This window comes from Ovis aries, chromosome 11 (genome assembly GCF_016772045.2).
Source record: "Ovis aries strain OAR_USU_Benz2616 breed Rambouillet chromosome 11, ARS-UI_Ramb_v3.0, whole genome shotgun sequence".
Lineage (NCBI taxonomy): Eukaryota > Metazoa > Chordata > Mammalia > Artiodactyla > Bovidae > Ovis > Ovis aries.
Genome location: NC_056064.1, coordinates 24,426,732 through 24,446,262, shown reverse-complemented (window position 1 = coordinate 24,446,262; position 19,531 = coordinate 24,426,732). Strand labels below are relative to the sequence as shown.

The window sequence follows — 19,531 nt, the reverse complement described above, 5'->3', positions numbered from 1 at the left end:
TATGTATGTATGTATGTATATGTATCAAGGGACTTACCTGACATTCCAGTGGTTGAGACTCCTCATTTTCACTGCAGGAGGTTCAGGTTCCATCCCTGGTCGAGGAGCTAGGATCCCGCATGCCCTGTGGCTCGGCCACAGAAAACAAACAAAACCCCCCTAGTGTTTGGGGTACCTTTTGGGGAGAGGGAGGAGGCACTGGTGGAGGATTCAGAGGTTCTTTCCAGGCCTGGGACGAGGTCCAGGGTGCGACCCCAAGGCCAGTGAGAAGCCTGGCATCCCACGACCACCCTCCAGAGCCACATCCCCCACATGCTCAGCTGGGCCCTGTTTCTGGTCCCCCAGCAGGGCTCAGTCCACTTCCCGATGCAGAGCACCCTACAGAATTGGAATCGTGGAAGCACGAGCCTGGCAGAGCAGCGGAGTCTGCAGGAGGGTGCCATTCCCACCCTGTCCCGCAAAACGCTGCGTCAGGCCTTCTCAGCTGCAGGCTAATTGCTGGGGTGGGGGGATGTCCTGCTGGGGGCTTCACACTGCATCACACTCTATGTCAGCCCCCCGTACCCTTTGGGCTCTCTCACAGTGGGGCCCGCTTGGTTCCTGCACCAACCTTCTTAAAGATGGACTCTGTTGCGTCCCTTATTGTGTGTCCCCTTGGGTGACCTAACTTACCCGAGATCCAGGCCTCAACTCACAGCTAAGCAGGAGGGAGGGGAGGGGTCCCGACTGACCGAGTTGTCTCCTCCCCTGTCCCATTCCTGCAGGGGGCTCCTGAGAGTGTGATTGAGCGCTGCAGCTCAGTCCGTGTGGGGAGCCGCACGGTACCCCTGGACACCACCTCCAGGGAGCAGATCCTGGCCAAGGTCAAGGATTGGGGCTCAGGTTTGGACACGCTGCGCTGCTTGGCACTGGCCACCCGGGACAAGCCCCCGAGGAAGGAGGACATGCAGCTGGATGACTGCAGCAAGTTTGTGCAGTACGAGGTGGGTGCTGGGACCCCAAGGCTGTGTGTCCACCTGTAATATGAGGTGGGTGTGCAGTAGGAGGTGGGTGTTGGGGCCCTGGGCCCATGTGTCCGCCTGTAGCGCTGGGCAGGTGGCAGGTTGAGGATGAGTCCAGGCCCTGCTGGCATCTGCCCCCTCCCTACAGACGGACCTGACCTTCGTGGGCTGCGTGGGCATGCTGGACCCTCCGAGGCCCGAGGTGGCTGCCTGCATCGCACGCTGCCACCGGGCAGGCATCCGTGTGGTCATGATCACAGGGGACAACAAAGGCACGGCTGTGGCCATCTGCCGCCGGCTTGGCATCTTCGAGGACACAGAGGACGTGGCGGGCAAGGCCTACACAGGCCGCGAATTCGATGACCTCAGCCCTGAGCAGCAGCGCCATGCCTGCCGCACGGCCCGCTGCTTCGCCCGGGTGGAGCCCGCCCACAAGTCCCTCATTGTGGAAAACCTGCAGTCCTTTAATGAGATCACCGCCATGGTGAGGCCACAAGCTGGGAGCCTGGGGGGAGGTGGCGGCCTGGGGTATGGTGGGAAGCACTAACCACAGGGCTTAGAAAGAGCAACTGGCCAACCCCTGCCTCTGCGTCATTCTTATTTTTCCCAACATCTTATTTCAAAAAATTTCAAGCACAAAGAGAAATTGAAATGATTTTTATAGTGAATGCAATCTAGAGTCTATAAATAGCATAGGTGTATTTGCTTTATCACATACCTGTCCATCTACCCACTTTTAACCCATCTTTCTTAATGCATTTCAGACTCAGCTGTAGACATCAGTGCACTTTGCCCTCACGCAGGAGAGGGAACTTTACCGTCAACCCATGAGGTTCCTTTACACACCTTCTCCATCAGGCCACAGCTCGCAATCTCTGCTCTGATTTTTTTTTTTCTTTTGGCATCATGGATTATTTTGCCTCTCTTGGATTTTCACATGAGTGGGATCATACAGCATTTGCTGTTTGTGTCTGGCTTTTTTCCTTTGAGGTTTATCCGTGTTGTTGAGGGATTCAGCACCATCATTTTTTGCGTATTGTTCAGTGGCATTGCACCGCATAATACCAGTCTCTTCATCCCTTCCCCTCTGGATGAACACTTGGTTTGGTCTCAGTTTTTGCTCTGTCTCATTCTTGATTGCTGACCTCTTCGTCAACACTGATCTTATTGTTAACCTCGATCTCACTCCCCGCTCTTGACCTCAGTTTATAATCTTGACCTCCAGCCTATCCCAGTCCTTTACGTTGACCTGATAGTGAGCTGGGCACCAACCTTGACTTGACCACAACTGTAAACTTGTTCTTGGCCCTAATTTTTGACCTTCACACTGATTTGGTCCCTGACCTCAACCTTAAACACCTTAAACTGATCCTTTACTCAATTCAACCTTGATACGGGTTCCAGTCTTCACCTGGACCCTGATCTGATCCCTGACATTGACTGCCCCCCAACAGTCTATTACTTTATGCTGACCTCACTTTGATCTGGCCTTCAACCTTGACCTTGACATCAACTCTAACTTCTACCATGACATCATTCCTGACAGGGTCCATAGCCTGGACTTGATCTCTCCCTTAATCTAATTTTTTTATCATGAACATGAGTCCATTCTTGACCTTGTCTTTCACCTTGGGCTCCAACCTTCCCCTTAACTACAACCCCTAACTGACCCTTGACCTGGGCCATGACCTTCACCTCATTCCTGACTTGACCTTAACTTTGTCCTTAACCTAAGTCTCATTTTCTACCCCACATCCCACCTTGATTTCATCCTTGCCCTCAATGTTGACTTACCTTCTTCCCGTCCTCACCTCACCATCTTCTCTGACCTTCAACTTGATCTTCTTCTCAATTTTGTCCTTGTCTGCACTCCCTGCCCTGTCCTTAGCCTCAGCCCCAGATCAATTTCTAGGCTCATGACCTCACCGTTGGTTCCATTCAGCTGTCTGCTTCCTCGGGGACAAGCCCTAACCTTGGTGACAGGCTGAGGGAGGGGAGTCAGGCAGGTGTCAGGGAAGTTCCTCAGGTGTGAAACCCCCTAACCTGGCCCTCAGACAGGAGACGGGGTGAACGATGCCCCAGCCCTGAAGAAAGCAGAGATCGGCATTGCCATGGGCTCTGGCACAGCCGTGGCCAAGTCAGCGGCGGAGATGGTACTCTCAGACGACAACTTTGCCTCCATCGTGGCTGCGGTAGAGGAGGGCCGGGCCATCTACAGCAACATGAAGCAATTCATCCGGTACCTCATCTCCTCCAACGTCGGCGAGGTTGTCTGGTGAGGCCCTGTGTTCCGTCCTCCCAGCCCTCTGGACCAGCTGTGGATCCCCAGGACAGGGAGAATGCCTGGTTCTGGGATGGGGCTGCAGGGATGATGGGACCCATGTCCTTCCCTGGAAGACTGGGACCTTCCAGAGTCTCACCTCAGGGTGGGCAGGAACGGGGACACCCCATCATTCTCCAGAACCCCTGATGTACCTTAGTCCCCAGGGTGGTGCTGGAGAAATCCCCTGGCATCCCTCCAGCCATGACCTTCTTCCCACTTTCAGAGTCCTGCGAGATGGGAGAACTCACCTCACCTTTGGGCAGTAATATGTTCATGTGTGTGCACATAGGGTGTGTGCCTGAGTGAGAGGCGTGTGTACACGTGTGCATGTGACTTCCTGTTCATCTTTGGGCATGAGTACAAGCACCGAGGATTTGTGCTCGCATGTAATCGCGTACACACTTAGGTTCACGTGTGAGTGACGCCTGTGGTGAATGGCAAGTGCACGTTTGCCTGGCCGTATAAGAATTCTGCATCCGTGCACGTCAGGGCAAGCGTGTAGATGTTTGCTTGTGTTTTGTGGGATTGTGTGTCCTCCACTAGGTTTTTTGCACACACCTGTGAACAAATGTGTATCTGCTCAGGTGTGCACTGTCCACATGTGTGTGTCTGTGTGTGTCCTAAAGAGAACTTGTTTCCTGTCCTCAATTGGAGAGGCCTAAAGGGCGGGTCTATCCAGGCCCCAGAGCTGGGACTGGGGGTTCAGGGGTGTCCCAGTGTGACCAGAGTGTATGCACCCACTTCTCACTCGTGCACACACATCAGAACTAGCAAAATGGGGCAGGGCTGCTGCAGAGACAGTGGGGGCGCTCCCGGGCCTGGGTGTGAGTAGCCCCTGAACCTTCCATTTGCTGGGGCTCAAGCCCACGACTCTGGTTCCAGCATCTTCCTCACAGCAATTCTGGGCCTGCCGGAAGCCCTGATCCCTGTGCAGCTGCTCTGGGTGAACCTGGTGACAGATGGCCTGCCTGCCACAGCCCTGGGCTTCAACCCACCAGACCTGGACATTATGGAGAAGCGACCCCGAAACCCTCGAGAGGCCCTCATCAGTGGCTGGCTCTTCTTCCGATATCTGGCTATTGGAGGTGAGTGGGGCCCCAGCTTTCACAGGGGTTCCTGGAGTTTCCTAAGACCCTTGTATCAGTTATACTTACAAACTCCTGACCAATATGACTCAGCCGGGCTTATGTCAAGAGAAGCTATATGTGGACTCCTGTAACTAAGAAGACGAGGTGTGCTTCAGGCACGTTTGGATCCAGCCCTCAGATTGTCATTGTCATATTTTAGCTCGGCCTGAGCTTCATTCTTAATCGGGTGCCCCTTGGGATGGCAGGATGGCTGCCAAAGCTCCAGCCCTCAGACTTGCCCCATTACAATCCCAAATAAAGCAGAAGAAAGAGTCTTATCCTAGGACTCCTGTAGAAGCAGGATGAAGTTCTCAGGCCTGTTCTCCACCCATGTTGTGTCTCTGCCTATCTCCTTGCCAATCACTGTGGCCAGGGATGGAGCAGATGCTGACTGCCCCTCAGGGCCACTGCTGACCCTGAGGGAGGTGCTGCATGCGAAAGGGAGAGCGACTCAGCAAATTATGGGGAAAGGGAAGCAGATGCCAGAAAACCACAGGCGTCCCCTATAGCCAGCTTCTTCCTGCCCTCCCCGCAGTGTACGTCGGCCTGGCCACAGTGGCTGCTGCCACCTGGTGGTTCCTGTATGATGCCGAGGGACCGCAGGTCACCTTCTACCAGCTGGTAAGCAAGGGATGGCCAGGAAGCCCACTGAGGTCGTCTGAGAGGTAGAACTCACAGCCCATGTTGTTGTTGGAGTTCCGGAATAGAGGGCATCCAGAACCCCACGGGTGGCCAGTGGCTGCTCCTCCCCACCCCTGCACACCTGTAGACACCCACCACTTAAGGAAACAAGCTCGGAAGCCGCCAGAAGCCTAGAGACAGGAGCACAGCCCCCGAGCCAGAGAAGATGCTGCTCGCTCCCCCTGTCATTCAGTTACAGAGGGCCTCAGGGCTTCACTGCCCAGAAGCCTTACCTCTATTGGGAAACTTCCCAAACATTGAGGGCTCAGTGATCGGAGCACCTAAATGGTGGAACTTTTGGCAGAGGGTCAGACTGAAGTGATCAATAGTGGAGGGAAGGAATCTGCCAGGCTTTTATAGCCAACCTGTCTCTTGGGGAAAGAAACCATTGACCTCTTGAAGTCCCCTGGCCGGCAGGCGCACACCACAGGCCTGGCTTAGTTCACCCAGCTCTGGAAGCAAGCAAGGAGACGCCACCTCCATCCTGACCTCAACTGCTGTCTGTCCATCTGTCCCTCTGTCTGAGCAGCTAAAGCATCTCCTTTGCTTGAAAGAACCGTTGCAGCAATTCTGGCCAGGCCAGTGGTGGGTTTCTGGTTTAAAGGAGAGAGCTGCCTGGATGTAGACTTTCCTTCTGCTGGTGTGCTTGCCTTTCTATTTTCTGGTAGACAGAAGAGCTCAAGAGAGGGACCCCGACTTCCTGTGTCCGTCTTGGGTGTGTCAGGGAAACGCAGTCTTCCCCACTGCCGGGGGCAGTGTGAGGGCTCTTTCCCGGGTTCACAGCTAGGTGGAGGCAGCTGGGGGTGCTTTCTTTCTCCCACGAGCCCTCAAGCACATGGGGCTCCCCTCCTGGCTGCAGTGCAGAGCCTGGGCCCAGACCCCTATCCCAAAGGCTGGTGGCCCCCAGCCCTCGGCGGATGGATCAGACACCTGCCCCTGCAGCTCCTGTGGGGGCAGCAGGTGGAGAGTGGGGGTGTGCTGACCGTCCTGCTACAGCCTTCCTCCTGTCCCATCACTATCACCATCCTTTGGGCTATGAACCCCAAATCCCCAGGGACCTCCCCCCATGTCAACCTTCTGAGCAGTCCCATACAGCCAGCTGCATACCTCCTATGGGATATCCCATGGTCCCAGTGCACTCACCAAGTCCGAAGTCAAAATCAGTTGCCTTTTTGCAAACAGTTCCCTCTTCTTCCATGTGCATCTCAGTTCCACCTTCTCCCTGGCCACCACGCCAGACCCCTGGAGTCCTGCTAGACACACATCCTACACCCACCACCAGTCCATCCTCAGTCCCCCTGGGGCCGCCTTCCCAACTGTCCTGGGGTCATTCCATTTCTCATTTATCCACTTGGGCGAAAAGCAGCTGTTAGGCACTGACTGTGCCAGGCACAAACTGCTAGAGCAATGGCGGTGACTGAAATGGCAGAGTATCTGCAGAGAGTGTCCCGTCTGGTGGGGGAGAGAGCCAGGGAAATGGGCGGTCACACTGTACAGTGAGCCATGCTTCCGCAGAGAAAAGGCAGGAGGCTGTGGAACTCAGAGGTGGTCAAGACTTAGACCTAAAGTAGAACTCTCAGCTGCAGGTGTTGGAATTTCAGGAGAGGTGCCCGGAGCCCCGCTAGCATTCCTGGAGGAATGCTGAATAAAGTCAGGAGAGTAGATCCTGGATCCCGGCTGCCCAGGTTCACACCCTGGTTCTATCACACACGAGCTGTGTGATTTGGAACAGGCTACTTAACCTCTCTGTTCACTTCTCCACCCATATAAACTGGGTAATAGACCCTGCCTCATGGGGCTATCAAGTGCCTAAACCAACACTTGGCACGTGGCAAGAGCTATGTAAATGTTAATGAAACCCAGAGGGAGGCTCCCAGGTGAAGGCGAATGGGAAATAGCCAGGGAGGCCAAGGGAAGGAGTAGGGAGAACAGTAGCTTCACCCAAAGAAACAGGCCTGCCACCCCCAGGGGAGGGGTGCTCACGATGAAGCTGTGAGGCAGAAGTTCCAGCCCCTGAGCCCCTTCTAGCAAACAGTGCAGGAGGCCGCACTGCAGCCCACCACCCAGGCGCAGTGCAGGTGCTCTCTGCTGAAACCCAGAAGGCCGGAGCTGGGCAGGGTGTTTCTGTTTTTGTATGGCTGTGATGGGGCTTCGTTGGTGTGCGTGGGCTTTCCCTCGTTGCAGTGAGCAGGGGTTACTCTTCATTGCGATGCATGGGCTTCTCATTGTCTTGGCTTCTCCTTTTGCAGAGCACAGGCTCTAGGGCACGTGGAATTCAGTCGTGCAGGACTTAGTTGCTCTGTGGCAGTTGGAATCTTCCAGGGATCGAACCTGTGTCCCCTGCATTGGCAGGCAGATTCTTACCCACTGTGCCAGCAGGGAAGTCCCGGGATGTTAACCTATTGAAACACCTCCACGTGATCCTATGCTCGTTGTCTTCCCTGTGCACGGGCATAGGGATGCAACCACACATGTGCCCAAATGGGAGGTGTGTGCATGGCATTTGCACGTACACGTTTGAGGAAGGTCCTTACTGCTAAGATCTGGAGGTGAGGCCTGACGGTGGTGACACAACTCGAAAGAACATTTGTCCTCTTGGTCAGCTGGGTGGTTTCAAAGTTTAGGACATTTTCTCTGCCCTCTGATCAGTGCCAAATAAAACTGTGCACTTGTCCCAAATACTGGAGCTCAGTTTTTTTTGGAGAAATTTCCTCTCCATCTCTTTGTCAAGAGAGAAGTCTAGCCAAGCCATAGTCTTTTATCATTTTGCATCGTGCATGAGAGAGGAAAGAACCAGCAGTCCCTTCAGGCTGACGGAGTCGCTGTACCCACGTTTATGCCATGTGGGGAATGAGGGATGGATTTCCTGGGCAGGAGGTCAGGCTGCCAATGCTTTTACAGATTTCTCTTTGAGGCTTATTTTCGCAGCATGTGGCCCTCATTTCTAAACTTTAATCTTAAAAGGATCACTGTTTCAGAGGAGATTCCAGGGGCCAGATGCTGGAGAACAGAGCTGTGTAATGTCCCTGTCGATCCCCGTGGTGCGGAAGAGAATGAGACGGAAGTTCTCACGAGTGGCCTCAGTTCAGCATCTTGTTACAGCGGCTTCTGAGAGCAAGGTTCAGGGGCAGGAAGAATACTCCCCTGGGGCCACAGGGGCAAGCGCCACCTCCCTTACTGAGTCCTGAGAGCTCCTTGTTCATTGTGGAGAAGCTGTGTAGCAAGCCTGCACCTGACCGTGCATGTGTTAGGCCTTGTCGTGAGCGAAGGGCAGGTCTGGTAGAGCTCGATTTCAGTGGCAGAAATCAAGAGAGGTGTGAATGGAATCTTATTTAATAATCATGACTGGGGCCCCAGTGGCCTCATCTTCTGGGCTTTCAAGGCGGCACTTGTGGTCAAGAACCTGCCTGCCAGTGCAGGAGACCTGAGACTTGCGTTTGATCCCCGGGTCAGGAAGATCCCCTGGAGGAGGGCATGGCAACCCACTCCAGTATCCTTGCCTGGAGAATCCCAAGGACAGAGGAGCCTGGCTCCTACAGTCCATAGGGTCGCGTTGCAAAGAGTTGGACATGACTGAATCGACTTAGCACGCACACTCACAGCCTCATCTTCTACCAGCCAAAGGTGAATTCTATTCAAGTATAATTTTGCTGATCGATTTTCACATGCATTTACTTGTTTGGCGTTAGTCACTCAGTCATGTCTGGCTCTTTGCGACCCCATGGACTGTAGCCTGCCAGGCTCCTCTGTCCATGGGATTTTCCAGGCAAGAATACTGGAGTAGGTTGTCATTTCCTTCTCCAGGGGATCTTCCCAACCCAGGAATGGAACCCAGGTCTCCTGCATTGCAGGCAGATTCTTTACTCTCTCAGCCACCCAGGAAGCCCAGCTCATTTGGTGGCTTCACTTAATCACTGCCTCCCCCAACCCCTGCACCTCTGATACTCAGGCCCTCACCCCCTGATTCCAGGGCCCCCTGCCGTCCTCCCCAGCCTCATACCAGCTGCTCTTCCCTTTGCTCAGCACAACCCCACCGCAGAACATCTTGCCCTTCCCCCTGGCACAGTGCAGCCCCTCTGTCCCCATCCTGGGTGAGCGAGCACCCCTCCCTGGGCCCTCTCCACAGCAGCACTGGCTGTACGGTGTCCTCAGATGTAAGCTGAGGGTGAGGGGGGCGGTGAGGCTTCCCATGCCCTGGTCCCGCCACTCTTCTTTCTGCCTGCACCCCATCTCACCTGGGTGCCCCCAGAGGAACTTCCTGAAGTGCTCCGAGGACAACCCGCTCTTTGCTGGCATTGACTGCGAGGTCTTTGAATCACGCTTCCCCACGACCATGGCCTTGTCTGTGCTGGTGACCATTGAGATGTGCAATGCCCTGAACAGGTGGGCTGGCAGGGGGGCCTGAAACGGGGACTGGGATGGGGGCTGAGGGTCAGAAGGGTCCAGAGGAGGGTTCTGAGATCCAGTGGGGGCTAGAATTGGGATCCGGGCAATCAAGGGAGACATGGTTGAGGTCTGAGGAAATAGAAGCACCAGGATTAGGTCTGAGGGTCAGAGAAAGGGGGTCCGAGCCCCAGGACTGGCCCCTGGGGGCAAGAGCCACACACCCCTCCTGGCTGCATTCCCAGAAGTGATCCAGATCTTAAAGGAGGATGCTCAAACTCAGACCAGCTCCTCCCTGCACCTCACTTGGGTGATGGGTGGGTGATGAGTGGGTCCTGCCCGCATCCTGGCTTGAGGTGAGTGCCCCGTGTGCCCTCCACAGCGTGTCGGAGAACCAGTCACTGCTGCGGATGCCGCCCTGGCTGAACCCCTGGCTGCTGGCGGCCGTGGCCATGTCTATGGCCCTGCACTTCCTCATTCTGCTTGTGCCGCCCCTGCCTGTGAGTTGCTGCCCAGCGCTGCTCCCCTCCTGCGGCTCCTGGGGTCACAGGGCCCTAATTCCCCTCTGAGGCTGGGCCTTTCTGGGGCCTCTTTGTGAAACTGCCTGGTGGCTGTGATGGGGGAGAGGTTGATGGTGCTCCATGACCTCATGGAGCTGGACCCTGGTCAGCCAGATGTGTCCCCCACTTCAGGACATCCCCCCAGACTTGGGGAACAGAACAGGAGAAAAAAATAGAAGAAAAAAGAGGTCCCCCAAGGCTGGGGCAGGAGGAAAGACTATGCCCTTTGCCAGTGCAGCATCCCTCCACTTCCCACCGGGACAGGACTTGGTCCTGCGGGGAGGGCGGGGGAGGACGCCAGGGGCAGAGGGGACTGAGGGGACACAGATCTGGAGGCGGGACGGGGGCACGTCTTAGACCTGCTTGTGAGGAGTCCCTGGTAGCCAGGGGTGTGTGAAGCGGTGGGTGTGGGGGGCTCTGGGCACTCCTTCCTTTAACTAAGACGCCCCCATCTCAGCTCATCTTCCAAGTGACCCCACTGAATGGGCGCCAGTGGGTGGCGGTGCTCCAGATGTCTCTGCCTGTCATCCTTCTCGACGAGGCTCTCAAGTACCTGTCCCGGAAGCACGTGGATGGTGAGTGGAGGCCCCAGACCATCCCTACCTGCTCGCCTCCAGCCCGCCTCCCTGCCTGCCTCTGCCCCCAGTCTGCAGTGGGTGTTGGCAGGGTCTTGCACTGCAGGGGCCGGGCCCCTGGGCTCACTGGGCGGCTGACGGGAGCACCGCTCAGGGCTGGGCCACCTCGCTCTCCTCGCTCACTGCCAGCCCTGCCCAGCCCGGCCTGCTGTGTCCTCCTCTGGGTCTTCCCCTCTGACTTCTCTGAGCTGAGCCTGTCGCAATGTAGGCACTCTCAGGACAGCCTCCCAGACACAGACTGGGCAGCCGCTGACTGCCTCCTTTGGGACCCCAGACCACGCTGGCTCGGCCTCATTGGCACCACCTTGTGGTGGGTGAAAGGGGCATTTTCTGAGTTCCCATCTCTGGGTCTGCCTTACCTTGGGAATGGAGGGCAAAAGGGCAGGGTGGGGGGCGGTGTGCGGAGGGGTGGGCTGGGGCATGCTGTCCATCTCTACCCGCCTCTGCCAGGGGCTCAAAGAGCAGGGAGCTCTGAACCTCCCAGGGCAGGGAGGTGGGATCGTTCTCACTCTCTGAACTGCCCAGAGAGGGAGGAAGCAGGGGTGAGAAACTCCCTCTTCCTGGGACTTTGAGCCAAGGTGTTGGGTCTGTGGCCAGGCTGCTGACCCACATTAGGCCCAGAGATGACCCAGTCCTGTGCTGGAGCAGCTGGGTGGGTCCTTAAGGGCCACCTCTGGCAGGAATGTACCCCAGGCCAAGGAGGGGATGCCTGGGGTGGGGGTGGGGGGCTATAAACAGATCACGTGTCTGGCATTCCACAGGGGCCAAGGCAATCAATCAGCCCCCATCTCCCATGCTGGCCAGCCCTCCTGGGTACTGCAAATATTTTGTCTTATTCAAAAGGCCAAAACAAGTCAGCCTCCACTCTCTGGAGAAGCTGGCCCACCCCAGGTGTGTCCACAGGGTGACCAGACATGGTGGAGGAAAAGGAGGGCTCAGCCAAAGGCGGAAAGTGGAGCTGGTGCGAGTGGGAGCCAAAGCAAGGCTCCAGCCCACGGGTGCGGGGAGGGGAGCCGGACACAGCGTTGTGCCTGCTGCCGGGTTCTTTCTGCCCCCCCACCGAACACTTGAGAGTCCCATGGACCGAGGGGCCTGGCGGGCTATAGTCCATAGGGTCGCAAAGAGTCGGGCACGACTGAGCACGCTGGACGCTCCAGGGGAGGTGAAGGAGGAGCCGGCTCTGTCATCTGAAATTCTATCTTCGGGACCCCCAACTCTGGCTGGAGCGCGGAGTCGGGGGGTGGTCCACCCAGAAGGCTTGACCTTGGCCACACTTGCTCACCTCCACAGTCGTGCCTCCTGGGGGTACGGGCAGCTTAGACAGCTTCATGTCTTCAAGACTTTCTTTGGCCAAGAGATTCCGCACATTTTCTCGAGAAAACTCCCAAGTGAGGATATTTCTCAGCCAAGGGGAGAAGCCTCTGTTCCAGTGCTGGTTGCTGGGTGATGGAGGATTTGGCCGGGTTGGGGAAAGGAGCGGGCCCCTAGCAGGATGGGACAGGGGAGGGAGCATCCTTGCCAGGCTGGGGACAAGGTAGGGTTTGAGCAGAGGTTTGAAAGGGGAGGATTGAACTTGGCAGAGAAGGAGCTGGGCTCTTTAGTGGGGCTGGGGCTCAGGGTGCAGGGTGCAGGGGCGAGGCCAGAATGGGCCCGGGGCCTCGGTTACCAAGGTGAGGACCCTGGACATTGTCCTCAGGGAAGTGGAAGCCACAGAAGGGCGGAGGCATAGGAAGAACTGGGATCCCCATGGAGGGCCGATGGCGTGCGAGGCTAGAGGTAGGGAGGCTGCTGGGGCCTGTAGAGCTGGTCTGGGAGGGGAGACACTGAGGCCCAGGGTGAGCTGGTCCCAGGCAATGCCTCCACCTCCACCAATAACCTGAGATGTTGACTGTGGTCCTGGTGAGGCTTGGCTTGTGAGTGTGATGCTCAGCTGTCAGGAGTGGTGTGGGGCCTGCAGGCTGGGCATCTATGCCCACATCAAAGAGATGGGGTGGAGTGTGCCTGCTGGCAGCCCAGACAGCTCTGCCCCAAGGGCCGCAGTCCCTTGGGTCTCCTAAAGGCATCCAGGGCAGGGGTGAGACGAGAGACCCTGTTATGTTCCCAAGCCAGCCTGATGGCCTTTTAGGGAAGTTTTGCAGAGGACTGATGCTCGTGACTTCCCCATGATTTATGAGGAGTGTGCCCTGCAGAGGACTGTGGGTGCTGGGTCAGCCCCGGGGGGTTGAGGGGTGTCCCCTTGCCCCATCTCCTGGCTGTGCCCAGGTGTGGCTGAGTATCTGTCAGGCGGAGGCCTGTGGGCCTTGCTGAGGGGGGCAGGAGGCCTGGAGAGATTGAGTATGGACCGATCTGGGAGGGCTCAAGATGCGAGGTGGGCCTGGGGTTTATTCTGATGGCAGTTAGGGAGTCATGGAAGGGAGTGGCGGGCTGAGTCTGCAGCATGATGCTAGGGGCAGGAGGGTGTTGGTGAGAAGCCTTGAGGCAGCAGAGGACAAGAGATGGGTGAGGCGTCAGCGTGGCCTTGGTTCCCGGACCTCCTCCTGGTGGGTGGTGGTTCACCAAACTAGAAACCAAGAGAAGATACATCGGATGCTCTGGGGGTGTTGATGGAATACGTGGGGTGACGGAAGCCCCAGGATATCTAGAGGGATGGAGCAGGGCTGGGGGCCGACTGAGAGATGCTGTGGCAGAGTGGGGCTCTCCCTGGAGAAAACGAGGCTGGAAGGGGCCTGAGGGAGCCAGCCTGGATGTGCGCTCCCGCACTTACGTCTTCACACGCTCTCGGGTTTTCTTCCAGAAGACAAGGGCCAGAAGTGAGTGCGGGGAGCAGAGTGGAGTCTCCAGCATGTACCTCAGAGTGACGGTTGCCCAAGCGTTGTTCGCCTCCGCCGCTCCCACCCCCCACCCGCCTGCACACTCGCCTGCTTGCTCACTGGGCTCACCACCAGGCCTGGCCTGGGGTCTCCGTCCCCACTCCCGCCTGCCTGGGGGCTCTGTGATTCAGGTCTCCGGGCTCTAGTCCAGGATCTGCAGCCTGCGAGGGGCCTGCCCAGAGGCTGGAGCTGGCCCAGAGCCCTCCTCCCTGGATCCACAAGCACGCACACTCACACTCTGAGCGCTTCCCCTGCTTTGAGGCGGGGCATGCCCTTAGCGACCCGCGGGCGTGTCTACACTGATGGAGTTCTGGGAACCACTCTGATCTCACTCTTAGTGAGTGCCTGGTCTGGGGCCTGGTTGGCCCCAGGGTGAAGAGGGGACATCCGGACCCAGCCTTGCACAGCGAGGACAGACAGCCCCCTCCATTCCACTCCGCTTCCTTGGAATCGACTCACGAGGGCTTGAGCCTGTTTCTGTTTATCCATGCAGGGAGTTGAAGACTTACAGAGAGGGACACAGGAGTGGGGGAGGGGGGCTGAGCAGGGATCCCCCTTTCCTGGGAAATGGCCAGCCTACCCGCCTCAGCTGCAGACTCAGGGTTCTCTGTTCCAAGCAAACGAAACATGCCATCTCTGCGTTGCCTGCCCTGCCAAGCAGAGGATGGAGTTGCCTTCTGTGCTCCTGCCGCCTGAGACCTGAGACCTCCTTGGGGTCGCTGAACACTGCCCTGCCACCCAGCCCAGGGCTCAGCCATCCCCACCTCTGCATGGCCGGGTGACCCTTGGCCTTAGTCTCTGCCCCTGCCGCCCGCACACCCATGAGCCAGAAGGGTGTCTGTCACTAAGAATGGCGAGTTATCAAGGGCACATTCCCTCCCTCTGTCCTTGCTGGAGGGACCCGTGAGCACCTGGATCACCTCCGTGGAGGGAAGAGAGCGTTCGAGGGACACATGTTTCTCTGCACTCATCTCTTGCCCCTCCGGCAAAGACTAGCTCAGCACAGAAGCTGTGAGCAATGACTGCGTCCTTGCCCCTCCTCGAGAGAGTACAGAGTGATTCTTTTATATGTAAATCAAGATCCACGTCCCATCCTGGTCCCTGGAATCAGAAGCCCCTTCAGCCTGCCTTGCAGACGGATGGGCTCAACATTCAGCGGCCCCTCCCCCTAGCCTTTGCCCTCCCTTCTCTTGAAAGTGAGAGAACCCAGAGTCTCCATGTCTTTGTAGGGGAGGAAGGCTGAGAGGAGGGGCAGGGGCCTGTACCCACCTGCTGACCTGCAGTCTGGTAGAAAAATAAAGGTCGAGTGTCTGGGGCCGTGAGGGTCATTATTGTGTTTGCTGGGGAGCGGGCCCCCCTCTGCCCACTCCATGCTTCCTTTGGGGGCTCCCACCCCTTCGTCCCCCTCCCCCAGGATCCATGAGCAAGATCTGGGGCTCCCATGCCCCCAGCCAGAGATGATCTCGTCAGATGAGAGGCAGGGGAGACCCTGACTTCTGGAGTCAAGTCTCTGACATGACTGCCTTCTCCGCAGGTGCACTGTGCTTGACAGTTTGTGCATGTGATCAAAGGCCTTTACACGTGATTCATGGGGAAACAAGGCTGGGAGGGGTCCATGGGAAGCAGGGCTGGGCCTGGAGCCTGAATATCAGGGGTCCCGTGTTCCCTGCAGAGGGGACCCCAGCCCTGGCTATTCCATGGGTCCTGTCCCTCCCCCAGGTGCCATCCATCTCTGGTCCTTACCAGCCCCACTCGAATGCATCCCCCCAGGGCTTCCTGAGGTGCACACTGTCCAGGGGCCTCATGAGGCTGCTTGTCATGAACTCCTGACTCGCCCAGACGGCCCTGCCCTCTGGGACCAGGGACTCTGGGAAGGGAAGAGCCAGGGTCCCCTGCCTCCCTCGTTTTCCCCTCTGAAGGGAGGACTCACTGCCCTGGGAAGGGGCCTGGGCCCTGCCCACAGGGCCAGAGGTGGGGCCAGCTCCATAACCAGTGGGCCTCAGTGCAGAGTGAAAACGTGGAGCCTCTTGTTCGAAGATTAGGAATTTCTCTTCCTTTTTTTGATGTGGAGCGTATCTAAAGTCTTTGTTGCGTTTGCCCCATCATTGCTTCTGTTTTGCATGTTTTGGTTTTCTGGCCCTGAGGCATGTGGACCTTAGCTCCCTGACCAGGGATCAAACCCACACCTTGCTCATTGGAAGGTGAAGTCTTAACCACTGGACTGCCAGGGAAGTCTCAAAGAATTTCTTAGCAGTGGCTGCAGAGCAATAAGCCACACATGCAGGTCTCCTCTGAGCAAGAGGGCCCCGTGCAAGGCACAGATGGGGCATCCAGGAAGCTGGCCATGACCAGAGCAGGCTGTAGCCGCCCTTAGGAGCTGCCAGGTTTAATTTGGGGGACAGGGTTTGGCATACAGCTTACCGCAGGACCTGGGAATGAAAAGGAGGTTTCCCCCTTGTACAAGGTCCATCTCAGAACACAGCCTTTACACACACCTCATCTCGGGCGTCCTCAACCAGCTCCACGAGATGGGCCAGGCATGGCTCACTCTGGCTTGATCATCTGACTGGCCCTCATCTTGACAGACAGGCAGTGAGTGGCCCTATGATGGGCCTGGGGGTCTGCTCAGGACACAGGCGAGCTCCAGGGCTCCTGGCAGCCTCTGGGGCGCGTGCCCAAGCCTGCATTGCCTCCGTCCCTGCCCCTCAGGCCTGCCCAAGTCCAGCCTTGTCCAGCACACGGCATGGAGCCTGATGGGCCGAGACAGGGCGGCCAAGGTAAACAGAGGCTTCCTACCTCACGGGCGCGGGCCCGGGAGGGAATTCCGGGGAAAGCCCCGGCACACTTCATTCTGGATCAGGGACGGCAGCCACCAAAATGCCGTGGCCTTCCTGCTGCTCCCTCCAGAGGCCAGGATTTTGTGCTTCTGTGCCCCCCCACTACACCCCACATCTGGGAGGGAGGCCCACTGGGGCTGCGTTGGGAGAAGTGGAAGAGCAAACACAGAAAATGAGGACGTGTCCACACAAAGACCTGAACCCAAGGGTCCACAGCAGCTGTATTCTCTGTGGCCCCAAACTAAAACAACCCAGACATCCATGGACGGGGGAAGGATAAACAAACTGTGGTGTGTCCATACAGTCGAACGGCAACACCACCCCCCCACCAGCAATAAAAATCAGTGCATCCATCTATGCAACAGAATGCATGACGCTGAAAACCCTGGTGCTGAGGAAAAGAAATCAGAACCAAAAAGGAGCCCATACTGAGCGATTCCAGCTCTGTGAAATTCCAGAAAAGGCAAAACAAATCTAGTAACAGAGCAACAGAGCCCGGCTGGGAGCCGGAGAAGATTGACAGCAAAGGGGCAGGAGGAAGGTTCATGAGTGATGGATTGGGGTGGGGGTGGGGGGGCATTGCAGGCATTTATCAAGATTCATCAAACTGTGTAACTAAAATGGGTATGTGTGATTGCATGTAAGGTAGCTCAGATGGTAAAGAATCCACCTGCAATGTAGGAGACCTGGTTTCCATCCCTGGGTCGGGAAGATCCCCTGGAGGAGGGCATGGCAATCCCCTCCAGTATTCTTGCCTGGAAAATCCCATGGACAGAGGAGTGTCTGGCTGCAGTCCATGGGATCACAAAGAGCCGGACACGACCCAGCTACTGAACGACAACAACAAATTTACACCCTAATGCAGTTTGATTTAGAAGAAAGAGTGGGGGCCAGAGGGGGCGGTGGGTATGTGGCTGCTGTGGGTGTAGCATCTTCAGCATCAGCAGGAGGTGGACCTCTGGGTGTGTGCCTGCTAAGCGTGCAGTGCAAGGGCCCAGGCCAGCCCCAAATCGCCCCACGTTCCAGTGGCAGGAAGAGGCTGAGGGCCAAGGGGGAATGACCCCCAAGCATGGAGGAGAACCAGGGGGCTGTGATGCCCCAGACACTCAGGCAGGGGGGCTCCAGCCAGATCATGGCCCATAGTTGGGAACAGAAGAGGCCAGAGAAGCCATGCAAGGTCCAGGCAGTGGGGAGATGCCAGCCTGGGGACCCCTGCTGTGGCCTCCGCATGGATGCCTGCTCTCCCTTCATGTCCCCCAGACAGTCCAGACAGACCAGCCCAGGGCCCTGTTCCAGCCGGTGTCTGAGAGGCTGAGGTACCAGGTGAGTCCCTGGGACACTGAGGCTGGCCCAGATGGTCTGGGGAGCTTCGGCTGAACTCCTCTTCGGGCGGTGGTGTGGCCTCTGCAACCTTGGGACGCTGAATGGCCAAGAAGAGTCTTTGGAGACTTTGCGACCCCCTTGAGGGCCTGGGCTGGCCTCCAGGACAGGCACACAGGCCCCTCCATGCTCACAGAGCCGCTAAATTTAGCCAGGCAGGCGAGGCTATCCTGGGGCCGAGCGCTTGGCAGCAATGCCTTCTCTCCCTACAAGGCCCGGCCCAGTGCCCGAGCCGGCCATTCGGCCTTTGGGCTTATAAGGCAGGTCTGGCGGCTCTCGAGGGCTGGAGTCTTGGGGTGGGCTCTGGGCCAAGATCTCAGACTTTGGGGAACCTCCTTCCTGGCCACCAGCAGACATGGGAGCTAGTCGCTGTGTGACAGTGGCACTCAACTTCCAGAGCCTCTGTGGCCTTACCTGTAAAATGGTGATTCTCCAACTAAGGCTGCTATAAAGAAAAGCCCACAGCATTCCAGGCTTCCCTCACGCCCCAAGATGTCTAGAACAAACACGGATATCTGTCCCTGGGGATGCTGAAGCTGGGGCTAAGGTTAGGAAAGCACAGCCCATGGAAAGATGCATTTTAGAACCGGTGAAGGGATGTTGACTCTATCAGCTGCCTGTCTTACTCTGCAGAGTTATTTGCAAGGAAAGGAATTTGGGGAAAGAAATAGAACTTCTTTTATTTCTTTTTGTTTGGGGGGTTATGATAACATCCCCAAATGAGACCGTTCTCCAGGTGTCCTGTTTTCTGAGGGTCAGGGTCAGAACCAAGACTGTAACAGGAGCTCATGTGTGTGCTCCAGGCAAGCCGGTTTGTCCCTGGGTCCATCTGTCTGTCAGCAAGCCTGGCTCCTTCTGGGAGAAAGAGATGGAGGAGGAGGGGGCAGACATGTGAGGGTGTGAAAGGCACAGACGCAGATGGGAGAACTTCTGCCTGACTTCCCTTCCTCCCTCCCTTCCTCCATCCCTCATCCTTTCCTCCTTCCTTTCTCATCTTCCTCTCTGCTCCCTTCCTTTCCCCCACCACACCCCCTCATCCAGTCCCAGCAACCCTCCTGAAATGGTTCAGACTCAGTGTCAGCATCCAGCACCCCACCTCCCATCGCAAGCAATTCATGTCCAGGGCCTGCTAGTCCAAGGGCCATGAGGTCAGCTGGGAAGAGGACAGATCCTTTTGTCTGAGGTCAAGATCAAGCCAAAGGGATGTGGCTACCACAGCTCTGCCTCCCAGCATCTCTGGATTTTCCTAGAAAAGCCCAGGAAGTGGACTCGCCAGGCCCTCTTGCAGGTAGCATCACTGGACAAGAGTTGAGCCTGAGACTGGTGGGTGCTCTGCACAAGATAAGTCTATTTAATGGGGGTGATTGGCCTGGTTGGGGGGCCAGCTGGAAGGAGCTGCAGGCTTGCCCTCTGGGTGGGGGGTCCCTTGCTGTCCAGAAGGCCGCTCTACCCAGACAAGAGGCTGGGATTCCCAGCCCTGGGGCCTGGCTCCGGGCCCAGAGTGATTTCCCAGTTACAGCCCCGCCAGGAAGAAGACTCCTATCAGACTTCAGGGTGGGGCAGCTTGGACAGGGTAGGGGGAAGGGCTGAGGGAACCCTGAGAACACCCTGCCTGGGCTGAGGGAGGGCCGGGGAGACCTTCCTGCTTCAAGCGGGGGCTTTCTGTACCATGCAGGGTGAGCTTGGGCAATTCACTTCTCCTCTCTTAGCTCCGGTTTCCTCACCTACAGAATG

At 57.1% G+C, this 19,531-nt stretch overlaps 1 protein-coding gene across 8 annotated transcripts in view; it reads left to right on the top strand.

The window, feature by feature from the left end:
- Positions 1-14,895, top strand: part of ATP2A3 (ATPase sarcoplasmic/endoplasmic reticulum Ca2+ transporting 3) — a 34,281-nt gene extending 19,386 nt beyond the window's left edge. For 3 of the 8 annotated variants that reach the window (XM_042255530.1, XM_060394815.1, XM_042255532.2), the window contains exons 13-21: positions 765-983; positions 1,150-1,485; positions 3,056-3,276; positions 4,207-4,409; positions 4,987-5,072; positions 9,382-9,515; positions 9,898-10,015; positions 10,533-10,650; positions 12,407-13,498. In XM_042255530.1, the coding sequence (XP_042111464.1) occupies positions 765-983; positions 1,150-1,485; positions 3,056-3,276; positions 4,207-4,409; positions 4,987-5,072; positions 9,382-9,515; positions 9,898-10,015; positions 10,533-10,650; positions 12,407-12,537 (1,566 nt within the window). In that variant the 3' untranslated portion in view covers positions 12,538-13,498. The other 5 variants (XM_012185512.4, XM_027975118.2, XM_012185514.4 and 2 more) reach the window with 5 other exon arrangements.
- The last annotated feature ends 4,636 nt before the right edge of the window (positions 14,896-19,531 follow it).